The sequence below is a fragment of the Uranotaenia lowii genome, chromosome 2 (genome assembly GCF_029784155.1).
Source record: "Uranotaenia lowii strain MFRU-FL chromosome 2, ASM2978415v1, whole genome shotgun sequence".
Taxonomy (NCBI): Eukaryota; Metazoa; Arthropoda; class Insecta; order Diptera; family Culicidae; genus Uranotaenia; species Uranotaenia lowii.
This window is the reverse complement of record NC_073692.1, coordinates 416,724,073-416,748,392: the sequence shown is the minus strand read 5'-3', so window position 1 is coordinate 416,748,392 and position 24,320 is coordinate 416,724,073. Positions and strand designations below refer to the sequence as shown.

The 24,320-nt window shown below is 31.4% G+C and overlaps 1 protein-coding gene across 1 annotated transcript; it reads left to right on the top strand.

Moving 5' to 3' along the window:
* Positions 1-7,887: 7,887 nt before the first annotated feature.
* LOC129745795 (pacifastin-like protease inhibitor cvp4) lies at positions 7,888-23,558 on the top strand. The gene is made up of 3 exons (XM_055739140.1): positions 7,888-8,245; positions 22,553-22,818; positions 22,879-23,558. The coding sequence occupies exons 1-3, from the start codon at positions 8,203-8,205 to the stop codon at positions 23,395-23,397; spliced, it is 828 nt and encodes a 275-aa protein (XP_055595115.1). The 5' UTR covers positions 7,888-8,202; the 3' UTR covers positions 23,398-23,558.
* Positions 23,559-24,320: the final 762 nt, after the last annotated feature.

The following is a 24,320-nucleotide window of genomic DNA, read 5'->3' as shown; positions in this document are numbered from 1 at the left end:
TGTACCGATTAACTTTGTCGAAGACTGTAGCCTTCGTATCTTATTAGGCAAACAAGTTATAAGCTTTAGAATAGGCATTTGGCATTGAAGAACAATCAATTCAACTAGCATCAATGCTTGTGCCTAGCGAGGTATTGCATGACTACCTTCCAAGCAATACCTCGCTAGGCGCAAAGAAAATAGTAATTGGCATACAAAATGAATAATAAAATTCGGGGCAAAATCCGGGCTTTTTAAATGAAATCCGGGCAACACGGACCGGTCCGGACTTTTCCTTAATTTTGTATCAATCTGGCAATCTGGCAAGCTTAGGTTGCCATATTGCCCGGTTTTATCCGGGTTTGCCCGGATATTTAATACGAAATTTGGGAAAAGTTCGATCCGGCCCCGGTTGCACGGATCTCATAGAAAAATCCTGGATTTTGCCCGGATTTATTCACTTCATTTAACCCAAAAAAAATTAACAAATTGTGTCGTAAATTGTTTTAATTTATGCGTCCAAAAAGAAATTTTTTGTGCAAGGTTTATAAAAATAATCAACAATGTTTTTTTTTGGAAGCCTAAAGTCCGATTATACATCTTCTGATACGTTTTGATGAAAAAAAATTATAATTTTTTTTTAAATTGATTTTGATGGAATTACTAACCTGGGTTTTGACCAAAGTTGCCCGGATATTGCACGGATCTTCGGTTTACAATTTTTAAATCAAGTATCTGGATTTTACCAGGTTTTCAGATAAAATAACCCGAATTTGTCCAGCCTGGAAACGTGCTGAAAAAAAAATCTGGCATCTTTAGTATAGCTATATCTTCCTAAGTGTTTTTTTTTATTTTTCAATGGTCACGAAAAATTAAATATCGAAGGTGGTTAAGCAATAAAATTTTTTAAGTAATCATCTGAGAAGTAGACGTAATTTTACACGTGTTGGATAAATTGAATTCTCTAAAATACGATACCACCTGGGGTGAGCAACCTTTTGAAGCAACGAATATGAAAATGGGAACATCATTTGCTTCCCTTTTATTTATTAAAAAAAGAAAAATTATGAAAGTCTGAATATGGTTTGTGAAAATACGGTTTGTTATCTTTTTAAATTGATGTTTTTCGATAACAACAACTGGCGGTGATCAAAACTCGTAAACACAAAATACGGTTTGAGAAATAGCTATTTTTTCTGTGCTCATTTTCGAGAAGTTTTTCACCATGTATTTAAATTTTGCCACGCGGCTTCTTTTTTTTATGAACGGTTATTATTTTTTAATCTAAAGTTTTGAAATCTTTTCATTGCGATGTTGAGCACGGTTGCAAAATTGTGAAAAATCCATAATTTCACTGATTTTCAACTAGATTTGTCATTATTACAGTTTACATTCTAGAAAATTTATACCGATTTCATAAATTTTATTAATTTAATTTAGATACCTCCGAGAATGACTTTTTATGTGTGAATCATAAAAATCTTTGACTATGGTAATGTGGATTGCTAAATTTGAAGTAAATGACTCAATAAAATCAACGTTTGGCATGATTTGCCTTTATAATTTCTTGAAATAGCATCACACATAACACAAGACAATAAAATTTACATTTCCGAGGTGCAAGGAATCTCAGAACTGATTTTAACTTATTTCGGGGCGCTGAATCCAAATATTCAATTGGTTATTTTTGTCAGCTTTAGTATTTGAGATAAAATTAAAAAAATAGGTAAACATTATTTATTAAATTTGTGTACTATTTTTGACAAAACCGTAAGATACAAATTGCGAGTCATTTGAAATTTTTAGAAAAAATTATGAGAGTTTTCTTTTTGTTTTTTTTTCAAACCTGCAAATAACGGGAATTTTGACGAAACTTTGAACAAAAATTAATCTAAATTGAATGTTTAATATTTTTAAAACCGTGAGTCAAATCATTTCGCAGTCTTCAACAAAGATGTTGAATGAATTCAAATCTTTAATATACAATACTCAATAACTTTCTTGAATGATGTCAGAAACTTTTCTTATTCCTGTCATTAATCAAGAACAAAAATATTGCATTTGGTCATACAACTTTTACTTTGCTTGAATCGAAAAATAATGACTTACTTTACTCCTATGTAACGATTTTCCAATGAAAAATATTGCATCCATGCCTTAAAAGCTTGAATCCTACAAAAGGTCTCCTATCTTGATGATTATAGAACAAACAACAAACTGCAAACAAGTGTCATGCATAGAAAAAGTTAATTATATGTAGCATTTTTTTGGTTTATATTCAACCAACGGAAAAAAGAGCACATATGATTTTCACGTATTTTACAAGGTTATGAACATTGAATTTTTTGATGAATAAGGTGTTTATTCTAACAACTCTTACAGAATAAATAATAAAAACCCGATTTAAGCCCCGATTTAAGCTACATTGGATTGTAGCCTTTCTTACAGTCTGTTCATTATATGTGGAATAATGTGGATACATATTGTACAAAATCATTAACAAATGATAATCTTTATGGTTCTGAATAATCAAATTATGATTAAAAAGTGTGTAATCCAAAATTATTTCAAAACATAAAAATTAAAAACTGTTTATTAAATAAAAGTATTTCACAATTATGATACTATTCATATAAAAAACTTTTTTGCAACTTATTGATGATTTTTGTATTACTGTATCCTGGAATATCCTGTATGATACCGTTTCATTGAAATTCTTCGAATAGAGTCTAAGCTAAGGTTGCCAGATTGCCCGGTTTAATCCGGGTTTGCCCAGATATTTAATATCAAATTTGGAAACAATCCGGACCGATCCGGTTGCCCTGATTTAATTGAAAAAAGCCCGGATAATTTCCGGATTTATAAGCTTAATTTGGCAAATGCTACAAATTTTTTTTCTCCAAAAAGGAATTTTTTGAGCAAGTTTTTCTAAATTCTCATGAAAGGTTTTTTGGATGCCTTATATAGGAACAATTTAAAAATCTCTCGATGAGTCAAGATTAAAAATATTTTCTTCTTGATTTCTATTTAGTAACTTCTGGGTTTTGACAAAATTGGCCCGGTTATTGTCGGAATTTGGTCTTCTACTTTGAAATCAAAAGCCCGGATTTTGCCAGATTTTTTTAAATAAAATTTACCAGATTTGTCCAGTCCGGATACGTGCTGAAAAATTCTGGCAACCGTTGTATAATCTCAATGAACTTTTTTTTGGAGTTACAGCATATGGTAACTAAAAATAAGAAAAAGGAAATCAAATTAAAAAAAAGATGCCCAACCATGAGTTTCAGATAATTTTAACGTTATTCCGGATTGATCTCTGAAGTAAAAAAACTGAAAACATGTATGGGTTAAATAACAGTCTCTGGGATAAAATACGATGCGGTAACGTAGGGTTCAATAACCGGTCGAATTAAAAATTGAAGTTTAAACTTAGATAATTATGACAATTGTGAATATTTTGTCAATAATTTCAACTTTGTCTTTTTGGCTTTTTTTGTCAATTTTAGTTCAGTTGTTAATTTTGTTATTTTCGCCCATTAAGTTATTATTGTCAATTTTATATTTTTATTTCTATTTTATCACTTTTGTGAATTACATGATTTTTTGTTAAAATTCAATAGAGTTGAGTACATTTGAAACAGAACAACCAAAATTGACAAAAAAAAGAAAATAATGAAAAAATCAATAAATTTACAGAATTCACAAATAAGATAAATAATATACAAATTTAACAAAAATTATTGACCAAATTGACAAAAGCAACATCAATAATAGAAGGCAGGAAATTACCAAAAAGAAATTTCTATTAGTTTTGTCATGTATGTCATTTATATCATTTCTGTCATTTTTGTCATTTTTGTCATTTTTGTCATTTTTGTGATTTTTGTAATTTTTGTCATTTTTGTAATTTTTGTAATTTTTGTAATTTTTGTAATTTTTGTAATTTTTGTAATTTTTGTAATTTTTGTAATTTTTGTAATTTTTGTAATTTTTGTAATTTTTGTAATTTTTGTAATTTTTGTAATTTTTGTAATTTTTGTAATTTTTGTAATTTTTGTAATTTTTGTAATTTTTGTAATTTTTGTAATTTTTGTAATTTTTGTCATTTTTGTAATTTTAGTTTTTTTTGTAATTTTTGTAATTTTTGTAATTTTTGTCATTTTTGTAATTTTTGTAATTTTTGTAATTTTTGTCATTTTTGTCATTTTTGTCATTTTTGTCATTTTTGTCATTTTTGTCATTTTTGTCATTTTTGTCATTTTTGTCATTTTTGTCATTTTTGTCATTTTTGTCATTTTTGTCATTTTTGTCATTTTTGTCATTTTTGTCATTTTTGTCATTTTTGTCATTTTTGTCATTTTTGTCATTTTTGTCATTTTTGTCATTTTTGTCATTTTTGTCATTTTTGTCATTTTTGTCATTTTTGTCATTTTTGTCATTTTTGTCATTTTTGTCATTTTTGTCATTTTTGTCATTTTTGTCATTTTTGTCATTTTTGTCATTTTTGTCATTTTTGTCATTTTGTCATTTTTGTCATTTTTGTCATTTTTGTCATTTTTGTCATTTTTGTCATTTTTGTCATTTTTGTCATTTTTGTCATTTTTGTCATTTTTGTCATTTTTGTCATTTTTGTCATTTTTGTCATTTTTGTCATTTTTGTCATTTTTGTCATTTTTGTCATTTTTGTCATTTTTGTCATTTTTGTCATTTTTGTCATTTTTGTCATTTTTGTCATTTTTGTCATTTTTGTCATTTTTGTCATTTTTGTCATTTTTGTCATTTTGTCATTTTTGTCATTTTTGTCATTTTTGTCATTTTTGTCATTTTTGTCATTTTTGTCATTTTTGTCATTTTTGTCATTTTTGTCATTTTTGTCATTTTTGTCATTTTTGTCATTTTTGTCATTTTTGTCATTTTTGTCATTTTTGTCATTTTTGTCATTTTTGTCATTTTTGTCATTTTTGTCATTTTTGTCATTTTTGTCATTTTTGTCATTTTTGTCATTTTTGTCATTTTTGTCATTTTTGTCATTTTTGTCATTTTTGTCATTTTTGTCATTTTTGTCATTTTTGTCATTTTTGTCATTTTTGTCATTTTTGTCATTTTTGTCATTTTTGTCATTTTTGTCATTTTTGTCATTTTTGTCATTTTTGTCATTTTTGTCATTTTTGTCATTTTTGTCATTTTTGTCATTTTTGTCATTTTTGTCATTTTTGTCATTTTTGTCATTTTTGTCATTTTTGTCATTTTTGTCATTTTTGTCATTTTTGTCATTTTTGTCATTTTTGTCATTTTTTGTCATTTTTGTCATTTTTGTCATTTTTTGTCATTTTTGTCATTTTTGTCATTTTTGTCATTTTTGTCATTTTTTGTCATTTTTGTCATTTTTGTCATTTTGTCATTTTTGTCATTTTTGTTCATTTTGTCATTTTTCGTCATTTTTGTCATTTTTGTCATTTTTGTCATTTTTGTCATTTTTGTCATTTTTGTCATTTTTGTCATTTTTGTCATTTTTGTCATTTTTGTTCATTTTTGTCATTTTGTCATTTTTGTCATTTTTGTCATTTTTGTCATTTTGTCATTTTTGTCATTTTTGTCATTTTTGTTCATTTTTGTCATTTTTGTCATTTTTGTCATTTTTGTCATTTTTGTCATTTTTGTCATTTTTGTCATTTTTGTCTTTTTTTTTCATTTTTGTCATTTTTGTCATTTTTTGTCATTTTTGTCATTTTTGTCATTTTTGTCATTTTTGTCATTTTTGTCATTTTTGTCATTTTTTATCATTTTTGTCATTTTTGTCATTTTTGTCATTTTTGTCATTTTTGTCATTTTTGTCATTTTTGTCATTTTTGTCATTTTTGTCATTTTTGTCATTTTTGTCATTTTTGTCATTTTTGTCATTTTTGTCATTTTTGTCATTTTTGTCATTTTTTGTCATTTTTGTCATTTTGTCATTTTTGTCATTTTTGTCATTTTTGTCATTTTTGTCATTTTTGTCATTTTTGTTATTTTTGTCATTTTTGTCATTTTTGTCCATTTTTGTCATTTTTGTCATTTTTGTCATTTTTGTCATTTTTGTCATTTTTGTCATTTTTGTCATTTTTGTCATTTTTGTCATTTTTGTCATTTTTGTCATTTTTGTCATTTTTGTCATTTTTGTCATTTTTGTCATTTTTGTCATTTTTGTCATTTTTGTCTTTTTGTCATTTTTTGTCATTTTTGTCATTTTTGTCATTTTGTCATTTTTGTCATTTTTGTCATTTTTGTCACTTTTGCCATTTTTGTCATTTTTGTCATTTTTGTCACTTTGCCATTTTTTGTCATTTTTGTCATTTTTGTCATTTTTGACATTTTGTCATTTTTGTCATTTTTGTCATTTTTGTCATTTTTGTCATTTTTGTCATTTTTGTCATTTTTGTCATTTTTGTCATTTTTGTCATTTTTGTCATTTTTGTCATTTTTGTCATTGTTGTCATTTTTGTCATTTTTGTCATTTTTGTCATTTTTGTCATTTTTGTCATTTTTGTCATTTTTGTCATTTTTGTCATTTTTGTCATTTTTGTCATTTTTGTCATTTTTTACATTTTTGTCATTTTTGTCATTTTTGTCATTTTTTGTTATTTTTGTCATTTTTTGTTATTTTTGTCATTTTTGTCATTTTTGTCATTTTTGTCATTTTTGTCATTTTTGTCATTTTTGTCATTTTTGTCATTTTTGTCATTTTTGTCATTTTTGTAATTTTTGTCATTTTTGTCATTTTTGTCATTTTTGTCATTTTTTGTCATTTTTGTCATTTTTTGTCAATTTGTTTTGTCATTTTTGTCATTTTGTCATTTTTGTCATTTTGTCATTTTTGTCATTTTTGTCATTTTTGTCATTTTTGTCATTTTTGTCATTTTTGTCATTTTTGTCATTTTTGTCATTTTTGTCATTTTTGTCATTTTTGTCATTTTTGTCATTTTTGTCATTTTGTCATTTTGTCATTTTTGTCATTTTTGTCATTTTTGTCATTTTTGTCATTTTTGTATTTTTTGTAATTTTTGTAATTTTTGTAATTTTGTCATTTTTGTCATTTTTTGTCATTTTCGTCATTTTTGTCATTTTTGTCATTTTTTGTCATTTTTGTCATTTTTGTCATTTTTGTCATTTTTGTCATTTTTGTCATTTTTGTCATTTTTGTCATTTTTGTCATTTTTGTCATTTTTGTCATTTTTGTCATTTTTGTCATTTTTGTCATTTTTGTCATTTTTGTCATTTTTGTCATTTTTGTCATTTTTGTCATTTTTGTCATTTTTGTCATTTTTGTCATTTTTGTCATTTTTGTCATTTTTGTCATTTTTGTCATTTTTGTCATTTTTGTCATTTTTGTCATTTTTGTCATTTTTGTCATTTTTGTCATTTTTGTCATTTTTGTCATTTTTGTCATTTTTGTCATTTTTGTCATTTTTGTCATTTTTGTCATTTTTGTCATTTTTGTCATTTGTCTTTTGTCATTTTTGTCATTTTTGTCATTTTTTGTCATTTTTGTCATTTTTGTCATTTCTGTCATTTTTATATTTTTGCCGACAAAATTTGAAAATGAATCGAAAATTCAAAACTTTTTTCTCAATAAATTTTAACGCACTTCTCATTTGATTGATTAAGGATGATCATCTTTTCTCCATAAGGTGTTTCTTGCGGTCGACTCGAAATTACAACCACATAGTTATAACATATTTCACATTCAGATCGATTTCGCTCGTAATCCGTCACAACTCACAACACAACAGGCCACCCCAGTCACAGAAACAGTGAAACGCCCCGGACGGAACCGATTCCTACTTATGAACGAACGAACGCCAACAAGCCGGCCGGGCGAGATCGTGTGAAACAATGTTGTTGTGCTGATATTGTATTTAAATAAGTTGAGCAGCAGCCGGCCATCGATCAGTTTAACGGTTGAAGCGCGAACGTCAAGATCGGATCGGGAACTTGTAACGAACGGAAAGTCAGTTGTGACCGCGAGTTGGGTGAAAAATTTAAGTGTGCGACCGTCTCAAGTGATAAGCGGAACCGAAATTTTAAAAATAAAACCAGCAAAAACATAAAGATTACTAGCCGTTAACGATAAGGCGTTTGTTAGTTAGGACTTTAGGAGCTACATACGATCAGCAGAAGACGACAACAGAGTGCAGAAGCCTAATCAATCACCAACTTAACTGATCAGCGGGAGTCGACGACAGGATGAGATCATTCCTTCTTATTGCGGCGCTACTTGTTGCAGCAGGTAGGAAGTTTTCCGTTTTTTCGAAACTGTATCGGGCTTGGGCACTTCCGTTACGGAAGTTTCAATTATCGGTATCCAGTGTATGTCAGTGAGGTTTTTTTCTGTAATTATATCGCCGGTTGTGAATATTTTCAAATGATGCCAGCTGGCAAGAGGTGTAGGGGAGAATGAGGATACTTGATCCCTGGGGATACTTGATTCCTTAGCTATATCTCGAAACTGGAATGTCTTACAAAGATCAAATGTTCTAGAAAAATGTGCCAAAATGAGCAAAACAACAATGCTTGTAGTTTAAAAAAATCTTAACAAAATAATTGTTTGAGTAATTGAACTTTGTTTGAAAAATTTCACAAAATGTAACTTGAAGATATTTTTTCCTAACTTTAAAATGATCCTTTCATGGGAAAATTATGAAAAAAATATTTGTTTCAATGTATCAATCGTTCGAGCGTAAAATGAACTTCATAATGCCATACTTACAAAGTAATGGAAAACTCTCAACTTTTATTAGAAAAAGTTTTCTAAAATGTTGATTATGGGTACAATTGATCCCCTAGATTTGGGTACAATTGATCCCCCTTCCAAACGGCATATTCTTCTTCTGAATTGATCGTTATGATTGCTGATTTCGAAATCACTAATATTTATCCAAAAACTAATATCTATCAATCAATTGTCTGAAGAAATGAGCAAAAATAATTAATTTTCTCTTAATTATGAAAAATAGCGCCTTTAAGTATGCAATGTTATTAGCGTTGAGACAAAGTAAAAGAATTTTCTTCTTATGTCTGCTATAAATTGTGAAATGAGAACAAACATGACCAAAATAGTCAATTAACATTCTATCTTGGGGTTTTGTTTGATTTTTACAAGGATTAGGGCTTCCTGAATAAAAGATCAAGTCTCCTTCAATAGGGGATCAAGTCTCCCCTAACTTCAGAAAAATCGCAATTTTTTTACTCCCACGAAAATGCTTCTAGTTCATGAACGGGTTCAAATATCGATCTAATTTTTGGAGCATAGAAACTTGAAGTTACAAGCTGTCAGAAAATGTCAAAGACGGCGAGTTGCTAAATTTTTCCAAAAAGATATGGTGAAAATAAGAAAAGGGGATCAAGTATCCCCACTCTCCCCTACTGTTTCGCTATGATTTACAGCTTGTTTGACCATCGTTTGCAGCACTGCTTAGCTAAATGATCAAGGACTTAATGATAAGTGTCATACTGCACCCGGTGACAAATTGCTGATGAACATATCTCAATAATTGCATTTACACTGCAAGTTATGTGTATGGGCTTGGAATATTTCAACTGTGATTTACGATGAAATATTTTCCAGCTATGGTTAGATTTTAGAGATGTCATTGACTTTACTGTGATGTAATGATACTTTGTTTCAGCTCACAATGCCTTTTTCTGTTATTGTGATTTTTATTAGTTTTTTTTTAACTTTTAAAACAATTTATTGTCTTTTTCGATTTTCAATCCCATAAAGTTGTTTGGAATCAATATGACAGTGTTGACAGTTTTTTTCCCACTATAGGATCTTAAAGTTTGTACAAATTTGTTTTTCAAAATAGGTATCAAATTTTAACACTAATCCGTAATTGAATGTCTATATGACACTATTAGAAGTTTGGCGGCTCGTAACTTTATTTGGGTGCATCCAATTGATAAATCTTTTTGAGGACCCTCCATGAATTCTTAAAATCTTTAATTTTGCATCATTACTTTTCTTATAGACGCACCCTGAAGACCCAGGAAAAAAACTCCCTACACAGACGTTGAAGGTCAATTTGACACTCTTCGCATAAAACCACTTTATCTGTCTTGTTTCTTAACCGATTTTACAAAACTTATAGTTTTTGAAATCTCGTAATGTAACGTAATGAAAAACAAATTCAATTAGTGTCCAAGAAGGCTGAAGTTAGAAGCTATATGTTGTTTGTACACAAGGATACCTTAAAAAATTAAGATCATAACCACACAAAAAATGTAAAAAGAGTGGTGTGAATTTTGCGTATTTTTCAATCAATGAACCGTCTAAATTGTTTAAGTTTCACAAGATAAATTTTGAAAAGAGTATTGGAAAGTTGGCGTAATTTGGCACATTTTTGCATTCGCATTTTAAGATATTCAAAATAGAAATAACATAATTTTTGACGAATTAGGTAGCTGTATTTTGAAAATTTTGTCATTTAACAATTTTTCAGATTTTCTTGCGCTGAAAATCAACTTTGCATTGCATTTTGAGTATATTCACGCATTATTTCCGCTACAAGTTTATATTCACTAGAACGACAATTTCATACCAATAATACATGATGTAATTTCATAACAGCTGCGATTTGAATTTTTTTTAATAAACATTTTAGTAATTCAGTTACAAGTCTGGGCTAAATTCATCAACATGCAAATCAAAAATTTACGTTTGAAATCTCGCTTTCATCTGCTCGAAGATAATTGTTATGCATCACGAGTTTGTTAATTTCAAAATTTCATCCTTACAAACATACACTTTTAAGATTTCAGGTAGTAATTTTTTTTGAAGTATTTTTTTAACCTTAAATGTATGCAGCATACTTATCCTTTTTCTATAAAAAGCATGACATACCAATTATATTGGTATGTCTATTAATTTTCAAACGTTTACAAATGATTTTTCATAAAAAAAATGCTAAAAATTTCCTGGTATTAAATATGAAAAATAGATCAGATTGATCAAGGAAAATGATAATTCCACTTTGATATATGGTTAAGACCAAATTTTTTATTCCAAAAACTGGTTAATACATTGAATTTGAGATAAAATGTTTTTTCGTTCGAAAACTTAGTGTAAAAGTTCAAAACGACAAAGAATCTATAAAACCAAACTATTCCAATAAATAAACGCTACGTGAAGAATCTGAATATTCTATTTTAAGTTACTTATCATTCAGAACTTCTGTTTTGCAAACTGTTGGCTGTAGCAAAATCATCGGCAAAGAAGAGATGAATATCTTAAAATTTACGAGATTTGATAAATACCCTGAAGTTTAGCAAACCAACTTCTATCGATAGTGTAAAAACTTTCTCAATTATTTCAAATTTTTGAAGCAAGAATCTATCATGTTTGTCGGTTGAAGTACTTAGGTTTGGGTCTCGGGTTTTATAATTGTTAATTGAACTTTTAAAGCATTAAAAAAATTTAAATGTTTTGCAATTCAACTACTTTAATAGTAAAAAAATACCATATAGTAGTGTTTAATTATTCATTTTAATTTTTTCCAGGGATCCCGAGAATTCCCGGGAAAAGGAATGGCCGGGAAATAGACACTCTTTTCATGAGAGAGTATTGGAAAAATCATTGAATTTATAGAAAAAAATATTGAGTTTTTTTTTAAATCATACACAGAGAAAAAAGCATGTAAAAAACTAAAACTTAATTTTTCAGAAAATGCTATCTCATTTTTTTTCAAACAAAATTGATTTCATGTTTTTTTTTTTAAGAAAAAAGAAAAACAAATGTTCTTTGGATTGCTTTGATTCAGCAGAATAAGTTGCTGTTCTTTTCCACATTACGCAGACCTGGCAACTGATAAAACTATGAAATTGACTGCAGTGATGGTACCTTTTCTAAAAGTTAAAGTAAGGAAAAATATGTTAGTATATAAAAAAGTCAATAAAAAACGCGGCGAGCTAAGCTAATAATTTTAAATCGAACATACTTACCAAGAAAATCTTCAGCCTTCAGCCTTCCTAGCTCAAAAACCTGCATTGATACTGCTGCTTCTTTTGAATATTCCTTGCCACTTGTTGATGCTTTGGATTGTGAAGACTTTTCCGTGATAATGTAACTTCTCCTGTAATATATAGTAAAGACAAATGTATCAGTTAATTGGGACCTAAACATCAAAATCCGTCCATTTATTTTTATATACTAGCGACATATTTTCTTACCTTGTATATCATTTTCATCAGGATAACTAGTTGATAGTTCGTCAATACAAAGGTTGGTGCTGTTTTTCATCGTTCGCCATTTTTTTGTTAGGAATACTTCTGTTGTGCTATATAATTGTCAGGCATGACAAATAAATACGCATTGTTTCATCCAGCTCATGATTATATCCCATGGAGTGAATTTTTTCGATCACTTTCATCGTTAAATTACCAAAATTGTCCCGACAGGCACCTTGGATTATTGATACATGCACAGCACCTAGACTTCATATCTGCGATAAAGAGGTATGATCCATGATAATGAATGTTTACGAATTACTTTTCAATACTGCCCACGTTTTACTTTTTTGAGTTGTTATTTTAGTTGAGTATTTTTATTCGTTAGGTACAAAAAAGTGCCAAATACATAAACAAGATGTTGGCGGAATGAAAGCTTAGTCAATTCACGTATTTATGTAGGTAGACTATAAAAATATTTCAATCCTAAGATGATGAAACTGTGATATGAATTGAATACAATTTATTTTAGAAACAAGCTTCAAGTAATCTAACACATTTATTTTCTTTAAAAAAAAAAATAAACTAATGCAATAATCAAAATTCTGAGATGGCGTTTTTGGGAGATAAGGTTTTAGTTTTAAAAATGCATTCATCTCAATGTAGGATTTTTAAATATTTTTTGTCAATATTTTTTTCTAAAAATTCTAAACTCTTAAACTTTCCCGTAGACCACACTTGTGTAGGAATTGTATTTTTGGAGCTTGAAGTTTTCATTAAAAATATGGTCTGAAAAGTTTGGCCCTTTTCAAATGTTAGTCTAGATCTTTTTTTGGGAAAACTAAGTATGCCAAGTGGTTTAGCTACGTGAGGGCTATACACACACAAAGTTTCATTAAATTCTAAAAGGGTCATGCCTGATACTGTGTCGAGTTGGCGCGAAATCCGTCTATATGGTAGAATGGGGATACTTGATCTCCTTTTCTTATTTTCTTCATATCGTTTTGGGGGAAATTCAGCATCTCGCCGTCATATGCATTTTCTGACAACGTGGAATTTCAAAGTTATTTGTTTTAAAAGTTAGAACGCACCATGAACCAGTTGATGAACTAGAAGCATTTTCGTGAAACGAAAAAAAAAAAAAATATTTTTTAAGTTAGAGGAGACTTGATCCTTAATTTAGAGTGCCCTGACCCTAGGCAAAAATCTAGCAAAATCGCAAAATTTAATATGCGTTCTCATTTTACAGTTTGTGAGACAAAGAGACGAAGAGAATTAAAAGGTTTTTCTTCTACCCTAGAGTCATTGCATGATATGAGGCGCAATTTTCTAGTATTTTGATAAATAATATATTTTGAGTCCATTTTAACAGATAATACTAGATAAACATTAGTTATTGGACAAAAATTAGTAATTTCGTGATAATTAATAATCACGATCCATTTAAAGGAAAAATATATCTTTTCGGACTTAAGGGACCAATGAAACACACATTTTGGAAAACTTTTTTATAATGCCAGCGGCTTTGGCGTAGTGGTTAGGTTCACGAGATCGAATCCCGGTCATGGCATACATAGTACACTTTCTGTGGTCTAGTGGTTTAGCATTTGTAAGATGCTAGCCATCATAACTTCGAAAGATGTACGCTTAAGGAAAGAAAATCTCTTCAAAGAAACATGAAGTTTCACTGAGATCCTATGTGGGTGTGCTCGTTTTCAAATAAAAAAATAGAGGGTTTATACTGTTGCTTCGAAAATATGGCATTATGAAGTTCATATTATACTCTAATGATTGACATATTAGATTAAATAATTCTATTATAATTTTTTCATGTGGGAAACATTCTCAAGTGATAAAAAATCTTCAAATCACATTTTGATTTGAAGGCCCTCAGAGCCAAAGGGGTATAAGTGAAAAAATGTTCGATTTTGAGTTAATAATGCCAAACATTTTTTCATATTTTAAAGTATATTTTGTGATTTTTTCAGATTTTAAGAATTTTATTTACATACTTTTACGTTCGAAAGAATAATACAAATTTTAGGAAAATGTGTGGAAAATGCCCAAACCCAACAACTTAAAAGCGTGTTTTTCGGAATTAGCTTTTATGCACTTATACCCCTTTGGCTCCAAGAGCCTCATTTGATTTTTGAAAGATATTCCGGTTTAGAGATATAGCAAAGGAGTCAAGTATCCCCAGGGATCAAGTATCCTCATTCTCCCCTACATATTCGGCATTAGATCTTTCAAAGTTTATGGAACAGGCGAAAAAAAAGGTTTCAAAATTTTGGATTTATTTCTGGTAGTTCTGTTTACAGAAAAAAAATCTATGAAGTCATCCCTAGTCAAGAATGTTTGTGAAAATGGCCATCGCTGCGAGATAAAGTTTCAGTCGTCATCGTTTGAGATTCGCTTCCAGAGTTTGTTCTGCCATTTTCTTCCATCACTCGATTCTGATAAGCGCTGCCGCTCTCTCTGGGCGATAAGTCAAAAAACGAATTTGATGACCTAAATGAGGCGAACTTGTGCTACGGAATTGATCACCGGCAGAATGCTTACATATGTATTTGCATGAAGCAATCAAAGCTCCAACGTTGGTCGGCTGGCTGTTGGTGGTGCAGCATTAAGTTGTCGCCATTTGGCGCGATTGCGACTTGCGGCCGTCAATTACTGCGGGAGCCTGAACTTGACCTTTGGCCGCACCCGGAACGAATGATCGAACGCCCGGGAAACTACGGTAGTAAAACAGCAAATTCATACAAATGTTACTGAAGCAAATTCAGACGCGGAGAGCACATGTGTCGATCGCGCTCCAGGAATTTGATTGACCTGCCCATCGAGACAGTCGAGTCTGGCACTTTTTTTGCCCCGGAAAAAAACGCTTCTGTTTTTATTTACATTGATCGACCGCGTTATCAACAGTGGTTTGTTTTCGGTTACAGTTGGTGACTTCATGGGTTATGGTCAAGGTAGTCAACCTGGAGCAGCATGGTGACGCATAGGAAAATACCTCGCTTTTTCGGGTGATTGGCGGTACAGGAAACAGGAAGTGATTCGATTTTGGCGACCTTGAGTTCTAGCTGAGGTTTGGACCAAGTTGTGAAAGCTTTTTTAAAATAATAAAATTATAATTATTCCGAAATACTTGTCAACAAGCAACCTCAAACCAAACACTTGAAAACGTTTGTTGCAAAAACGGTTATGAAAACGTTCTGATCAATTTAGCGACGCAATCACCGAATCAGTACATACCTCAGTTTTTCTCATTGCTAATCTACGATTGCAGAGAAAATATAAAATTGTATGTTGAAAGAGCTTGTTTTCAGTCAGCAGTCTAGAGAAGGATTGTCTGAAGTTTAAGCTGATTGAGAAATGAAATATGAATAATTATGCCCGGAACTAAGGCATGATGAGCTATGGAATTTCATTCCTTCTCTGCTATACTGTTCTGAAACTATTGTAATTTACTCAGAATTTTAATCTGCTTATTGATATGACGTCAATAACACTTTACATATAAACCAGCGGTAGCTTCTTCTCGTATTGAGATATAAGTGATTGATTCAAATTATTGCAACTTCTTATTTTTCGTTTGAGGAAATCATCGAGCCCGAACCCAATAAGTTATTTATAAGTGTTGATTGAGGTTGCCAGAATTTTTTCGGCACGGAGCTAGCGGACAAATTCCAGCTTTTTTCATCTAGAAACCTGCAAAATTCTGGCATTAGCTTAGCTTAGCTTGATTGACTACTCACATCCACCTTAAATCATTGAACCTGCAATGCAAAATGAATAATATTCAAAATACAAAAAAAAAAGGTCGACAAAAAATCCGGAAAATATCTGGAAAATTTGGTCAATACCCAGGAATTACTCAACAAAAATAAAAAAAAAACTTGAAAAATGTTTTCGTTTATCAAAATTCATCAGAAAATTTTAAATCAAATTTCAGGCTTCCAAAACACCGTTATAAAACTTGCTAAAAAAAATCCATTTTGGACACATCAATTTAAAAAAATCTAGCACAATTTGTTTGTTTTTTTGTTGATTTGACAAATAAAATAAATAAATCCGGGCAAAATCTAGACTTCTTTCAATGAAATCCGGAAACCGGACCGGACCGGACTGTTCCCAAATTTTGTATTAAATATCAAGGCAAACCCGGGTAAACTTGCTAACCTTAATGTAGACACCTAATACCAGATAAGTCTCCAAAACAAAAAAAAATCAAATGTACTACACTCATGTATTGCCGGATTCAGATTTGAAGCTCGGAATTCATCAGAAGTGGGAAAATTCAGATTTTGATAAGGACGGCATAATAGACTGAGTCGAATCAGGGTCAATTTTGAACTTTTTAAACCCTGGGATCCTAAAAGCTTCGTTCTGGTTTAAAACTCATCCATGATTTTTTGTAGAATTTGTAAGTAACGTTTACATGAGTAAATTTCAACTTTAGGTATGTAAGGAAAAATTGAACATGTACTGAAAAATGAACCTCATTTTTGTTTCATCTGCATCTTCTGTATTCTTCTGTTTCTTTATTCTTCTGTGTCTTCTGTGTCTGAATGTTAAATGGGGGCATGTCTTTTGACGTTGAAAAATTCAATTAACAACACTGCTGGTTGCCTAGCGAAGTATTGCATGACTACTTTTCATGCAATACTTCGCGAGGCAGCAGCAGTGATGTCAATTGAATTTATTGTTTTTCAATGCCAAAAGACTCACCCCTGTTAAACAGCTAATAACTTTTTCGCCTAATAAGATATGAAGTTACGGTCTTGAACAAAGTTGTTCAGCGGAAAATTTCGTTTAGAGAATTAATAAATTGGTATGAAAACCATTAGCAGGCTCGATTCCACAGAAGAAACAAAAATGATATTGATTTTTCAGTACAAATTTTTCAATTCTCTTATACAAACCTATAAGTTCAAATTTACTCATGTAAACGTTACCTAAAAAATCTTTTAAGACCCCATGACTTGAGAAATTCGAAAAAGACCCCATATCGACTCAGTCTAGTCGAGTTTGACTCGTTCTGAGGTCGCCTAAACAATAGATATCAACAGCTAAGAATTTTATTGGAAAAAGAATTTTGGATTTTTTTAAAGAAATAGAGATTTGTATGGTGTAGTTTTTTTTTATGTCTGTTGAGATTTGAATCAACTTAATTTTGCACTTTCGGATCGAACTGAGAAGCTCTTGTTTTAAATGTTATTTTATAAAAGAAAATAATACTCTTGTTGAAAAGAAGTAATTTCTAACAAAGTTTTCAACTATTTATTTTTTCCCTGCTTCATAACAACGAAATTTCAATGATTCTCATTTCGCAACTATACGTTCGTAAAACAAATATTTTAGAGAAGTTTTTAATTATATCTGCTATGATCTTTGAACTGATTAATATATGAGGCCCTTGGAGCCAAAGGGGTATAAGTGCATAAAAGCTGATTTCGAGAAAAAAGCACTTTAAGTTTGTTGTGTTCGAATAAATTCCGTAGATATTTTTAATGAAATTTTTCAATGAGTTTGATCTTTTGAAATTAAAACAAATCATTTGGCATCATTTTTTAGAAAAACAACGTTTGTTTGACGTTAATTGAGGCGACACATGATTTTTGATTTTTGCACTTATACCCCTTTGGCTCCAAACACATGCACTTATACCCCTTTGCCACCAAATAAATTCACTTATACCCCTTTGCCACCAACAAATTTCCATTTTCAGTTGATTATGTCTTGTTGATATGATTCAGAAAACAAAGGGATTTAACAAAGTGAAAGTCAAATAATTTATAAACATATTCATTTTTTACTGTTATGATGGGCAATGTACCCTGGTGCAGTTAATCGAGAGATTTCATGTCTAAAGATCGACCTTGTTTGTCAGTTGGAGTAAATCTCTTCAAACAACAATTTTTAATCAGATTAATTATAAAAATAATTCTTGAAAGGTATTTCTCTATGAATTTCCAATCGTTGCATGTTTCCTGCGACATTTTCTGATAAATTGGACATTGGAAATGGACTTCCGCTTCTTGTGAGTTGATGTTTAACAGTACATTTATGACTAGCGCGTCAACGTTAACCCAATCATATCTCATACAAATACATATTGAGCCAAGCCCAAAATGTTTGCATACTCCATAGAATTAAGACCAGAAATCAGGGTTTTGGAATTCATTTATTGGAGTTTAGAATAGATAAAATACAAAATTTGATGATATTTTGTTCACTAGAATTATCACTAAAAGCATTGAAATGATTAACTGTTGATGGTAAATTTTTGAACATGATTTACTTTTCAAAATACAATTAAATTCCATTTTTTTTTAATTTTTCGTCTTAATGGAAAAAAAACGCTTCTTACTGGAAATGACATTTGGGTTTGTGGCAAAGGGGTATAAGTAAATTACTTGGTGGCAAAGGGGTATAAGTGCTGCACTTTGGAGCCAAAGGGATATAAGTGCTGCACTTATACCCCTTTGGCTCCAAACAAAAAGGAAATTTCAGTTAGCAGGATTTTTTCAACGAGATCAAAACATAACAAAATAGTGAAATAAAATTATGATTAAAATAGCATATGATGTTTGATAGTCAAGGATTCGTTCTAGATGGTTATCTCGATTTTTTTCATTTTGTCACTTATACCCCTTTGGCTCCAAGGGCCTCATATCTTGTTGTCTTTATCAACTCTGAGATTAATTTCTCATTCTGAATCGTGGTCCTATAATTTTATTTCTTAATCTAAATATATTCGTGTAATAAAATAACAGAGTATCTTTATTTTTTAACCTTTATTTAACTTAAAACGATTGAAATGAAATTTTAATTATAAGTTGAGAATAAATAGTAACAAATTTGCAACAAACAGGGTATGAATAAGCCAACACGATATGTGAAAATAAGTATCTGGATTCAATATTCATTTCAAGGACTGATTTTATTTTCAGTGATCTACAAAAATGCACACCGCGGAAGGTCAATGTTATCATGATAGAGTAGTTCTGAAACACGATCTATGTCCCAATTTTAAAACGATATTCTAGAAATAATTAAAAAAAATTAAATGAAGGATCATTTTCTGATATACTCATAAGGCTATAAAAATCACGTTGGTATAAAAAAACTAAGAGCTGATTTGCACTGATTTGAGAGTGCAAATAAAAATTTTGATCAAATGAACGACTTTGTCAATGTTTGCGAGTTATTTTGACTTCTGAGAAAAAATTACGAAAGTTTTCCCTTTGATTTCTAGTTTTACAAAATCAAATAAAAAAAACATAACGAATTTCAGATACTTAAATAAACTTTTCGCAGTCTTCTGCATGCAAAGAAGTTTAATAAATAAAATCGTTAATATCAAAAAATTTAAAATGCTCTTTTGTGATGTCCGAAATAAGAAAAAATAACATCATTTTCAATTGTATTTTCTGAAACTTGTCGAATTACATTATTTTTAAATTAAAGCATTGTATTTTTGAAACTAGAAAATCAAGGCAAAATCTTTATCGTTCATGAATAATATAACCACAAATAGACTCAAAATTAGTTTTTAGTTTTTATGTAAGATAGTTTATTTTCTATTTAGCTGAAATTTAGTAAAAATTGCTAAATTTTAAGATTATACGAGCCATAGCACCAAAATTAGAGGTCATATACAAAATCTGACGGAATATTAATATTCACGACGCCAAATTCTTCGAAATAGTTTTTAAAGCTCTTGTCGACATAAAATTTGTTGCTTTTCATGTTATAGGTACATGTCCGTTTTCAATTCATTATGGAAAAATAATCAAAAATTATATTTTATGAACTCCTTTAAACCCGCTTTTAGACTGGCGGCAAATAAGTTAAATGGTAGCAATCAGAAAAGTACTGAAATAATTTGTTTATCTCTTAGGGTTATGCAATTTATGAAGAAAAAATATGTTAAAAGAAAGATGAAATAGTTAAACTACAAATAGAAGTTCTACGCTTCTGTAGCGCCTTTTGGAAAATTGATGGCACCAATGAAAAATTTAGCTGCGATTTGTTTGGTAAACATTCCCGCGGAGTGTAGAATTTTTAAAATTCTTGGCGGAACCAACTAGGAAAAGTTCCAAAGTTTTATGGAAGTTCGAGCGTTTTCGTATATTTTAACGGGTTTTTCCCGCTTGAGGGGGTGGAGGGAAGGTGTCATCACCTGGAACCCCCCCTCATAGTACCACGCTTGGCTTACTCCCTCTCCCCTAGGAGCGTTACATTATAAATGGATGCCCCATAGTGAGCAACCATGCCAGCTCCCTGTATACACAGTAAATTTATGCCTCGATTTCCAGCAAAAACAATTGCTGAAAGGTCAAATAAACTAAATTTTTTGCCGGAAACCAGCAAGTATTCTCTTTCTTGCTGATTTTTTTCAGCACTTGATCTTCATTGTTAAAAAACTCTCATTGCTCTTGCTCATTATTTTTCGATGCGCGCGAAGTGTTTGACTCCATATTCTAGAGAAGAAGCATTTCAACTAAAGGTATATTTTTTCCGAAGAGATGAAGTATTTCGCGCCCTTGCTAATCGGAGAGAGCGAATACATAGGGCAAAATTGATCAGAGCACAAGACATATGGTTGCACATCAGTCCCAAGAAGATTATATCGTACATCTTTGATATCATACCCGAATGGGACACAATGCTTAATCAATATACAACTGTCACTCCAATCAATAGTGCAGGTGAAACTGAAAGCATATAGTAACGCGGGGTAAATACCACAATAGATCAACTACTGGTCGCCTACGAGGAAAAAAAGCCAGCGAGAAAAAATCCAGCTGGTTTCTAGCATAATAAAATTTGCTGTGAAGGTCTTAAAACCGCTGAGGCAAATTGCTTTTTATAATCTTTTATTAGGGTCAAGTGTGCACAGCGCCAAACCTTGCCTAAATCCTGTATTTTTGAGAATGACCTACCCACCCCTCGTTCCTGAACCCTTTTATCCCGATTTTCAAAAAGTAATCATTTTTCAAATGCAATATCTCCGAACTTAGACGTCAGAAAAAATTGACAAAATATTGGTTGTAAAGGTTATTTTTTAAATTTTTTGGCTGATTCTATTGATATTTTGAAAAGTTAACATTTTAACGTAAGACGTAAGACGAAGGAACCAATAAATATTCCAATATAATATATCTATTTTCTGAGATATTAACGATGACATTTTTTTCGAATTTTTTTCTTGTAGTTACATATCTAGTACCAGAGAAAACAGACGTAAAAGCTAGCCCACGAAACTTATGTAAAAATCCCCACACCCTTTTTGAACCAATTATTGTTTTTTGGCTGGGCCACCAGATGTCTCCAAACACACTGTCAAAACGAAGCCAAGAAAAAATGACTATGTTTCAGTCAGTTTCCTATAGGTCGTATGAGCTACTAGTATGCTCCAAGAAAATCGCTGTTGAAGTTTCGTAATACGTTCATCATATTGCATGAAAAAAATAATCATAAAATGTATTATCTTTTTTCTTCAAATTTGTTAGAAATACAAAGTTTAAAACAGCTGGATGCTAAAGTGATATGTGAAAGTAACCCGCTTTTAGATGCCTAGAATCAGTACTGCAGGGTAAGACTGATCGTCAAAAATGTTCTTTTATTTGACTGGATTTAGGTGATGCATTTTCTAACATAAATGACTGTTCAAGAATTGCGAAAACTTTTACCAAAGCTGTTAGTCATCTTATCTGTTATAGTAGTGCAAAAACCAAGAAAGTGAGATTTCGCCCAGTTAAAAGTAACCACAAAGAAACTCTGATTTCACTTATTTAGCAATAAATTAAAGCCGTCCATTTTACTGAGACATTGGATCGATTTTTTGTGAGTTCATATACAATTACGCCTGATCGAAAACTGGGCACTTTAAAGTTGATTTGTAACTTTTGAACGGCGCAAAAGATGGCACTGTTTGTAGTCAATTTCTAACGTATTTTTTTGGTGATAGCATTTGAAATTTTACACACTTTTTTGACGATTTTTTGTTCGAGCTTGTACGTCTGTTCCCTGTGCTAGTACTAAGTGATTCCTCTTCTGTCCGTCAGGGTCGCTGTGAGAAATACTACGTACGCCACAATAAAAAACTTGGGATCGAATCAAACTTAGTAATATTTGATGAATCACTTTTTGTGTTTGAAAAGCTGCATGTTTTAAAATTTTGTCTTATTGAGGCTAACTTTTTTAAGAAATCAAACTTATACAACTTAGAAAATTATATAGTTCTCATCAACTGTAGGTTGTTGATCGTTGCCGAATTTGACCTAAACTGATTCGGACAATTTCGCGTAATGTAAAATGCAGAGACTAAACGAGCCTTCCGTTTTTTCCTGTTTTTTTTCTGCAGCCGTTGCCGTTCCCGTGGAAGAGGCACAAGCACAAGGACTAGAATGCGTCCCCAACAGTTCCTTCATGGATCAATGCAACAGATGTCGCTGTTCTTCAGATGGCAAGGTGAAATCATGTACCCGCAAGCAGTGCGTCAGCGAGGAAATGGCCGATGACCCAAGAGTTCACGATTCCGTGGTGTCCCAGAATGGTGTGCCAGAAAAGGAAGAAGAACAGGTTCACACCAACGGCCAAGTGTGCACACCCAATGAGGTCAAAATGGAGGTGAGATTAATATAGTTTATACCAATTTTGTCTGAAATCTAAAACATACTCTCGCCCTAGGACTGCAATCGGTGCAAATGTGCCAACAACGGAATCGGATGGTTCTGCACCCGGAAGGCCTGTCCACCGAAGGCAAAACGAGATGCCCAAATGGAAGAGAAGAAGTGCGTTCCCGGAACCAATTTCAAGGCCGCTGACGGTTGCAACCAATGTTTCTGCACCGATAATGGACAAGCCGCCTGTACCCTGATGGAATGTGAAAGCCGAGTCCGACGAAATGCCCCCGCACCAGAACCGCAATGCAAGGCGGGAACGACTTTCAAGAGTGCGGATGGTTGCAACGATTGCTTCTGCACTGACAACGGAATTGCTGCTTGTACTCAGAAGTTTTGTTTCCCAAAACAGAAACGTGATGCTGATAAGGAAGAACTTCCCGTGGTGAAGGTTGCTCCTTACGATCCCAGCTTCACTTGTACACCTGGTAGCCGTTTCAAGTACGAATGTAATACCTGTTTCTGCCACAATGATGGAAAAACTGCCGCCTGTACCTTCAAGTACTGTATTCCGGGAGAATTTTAGAGGCTGATAGAGTGATTTTCCTGCATGACAGATAGACAGACATATACCTCTTTTAAGCTAACTCTATTATTATGTTTTTGATGCTCTATCCAACAACGGTAGAATAGTGATTCTTCTTCCCTGTTTAAGATACTGAATAAATGATGTATTATAACATGATATTTGTGGATTTTGGAATTGGGAAAAATCCTGGGGTTTTTTTACTTTCATTTGCAGGAGTTGACATTTTTGGCGTAATATAACGAATTGCCACCTTTTTCCCGTCGATAATGCCCACTTTTAGTTTCCCTTTCTTTCCCATTCTCATTCTTTCCTCATCAAAGACACCGCCCAAACGCCAGACGGCCAATGCATTGCATTTTTTGATTATAGGATGAAAATCTCATAAAAATTTTTCTTGTTCCGGTTGAATGTAGTGGTCATGTTTCATTTTGTTTGGGAGCACGAGATTTTATACCAATAAGGCTTTTTCTATCATATTATCTTTGATACAATACACTTTTCAGTGCATTTTCGGCACAGAGATTTGCTAAATCGGCAATGGATTTTTCCACATTTTCTATGGGGGTAGTTAAACTGCTAAATCAACATTTTTGGCTTTGAAATAATAAAAAGGAAGGATAAAAAAGGAAGGATCCATCCCGCCAAATAAAATTTACACGAACTTTCCGCAACTACCATATCTTAATGTCTACCTTAGGGAACATCCATAAATGACGTAGCTTTTTTTTGAGTTTTTATACAACACCCTCCCCCTCGTAGCATTTCGTCACAAAGTCATAGACCGCCCCTAGATAATAACGTAGCTTTAAGCCCCCCCCCTCCCACCATTTTTAAAATTCGGTTTTTAATTTTTACTATTATTATCAGCAAGAATAATACAAAAAATAACAAAAAAATGTTATAAATGAACAAGAAAGAAG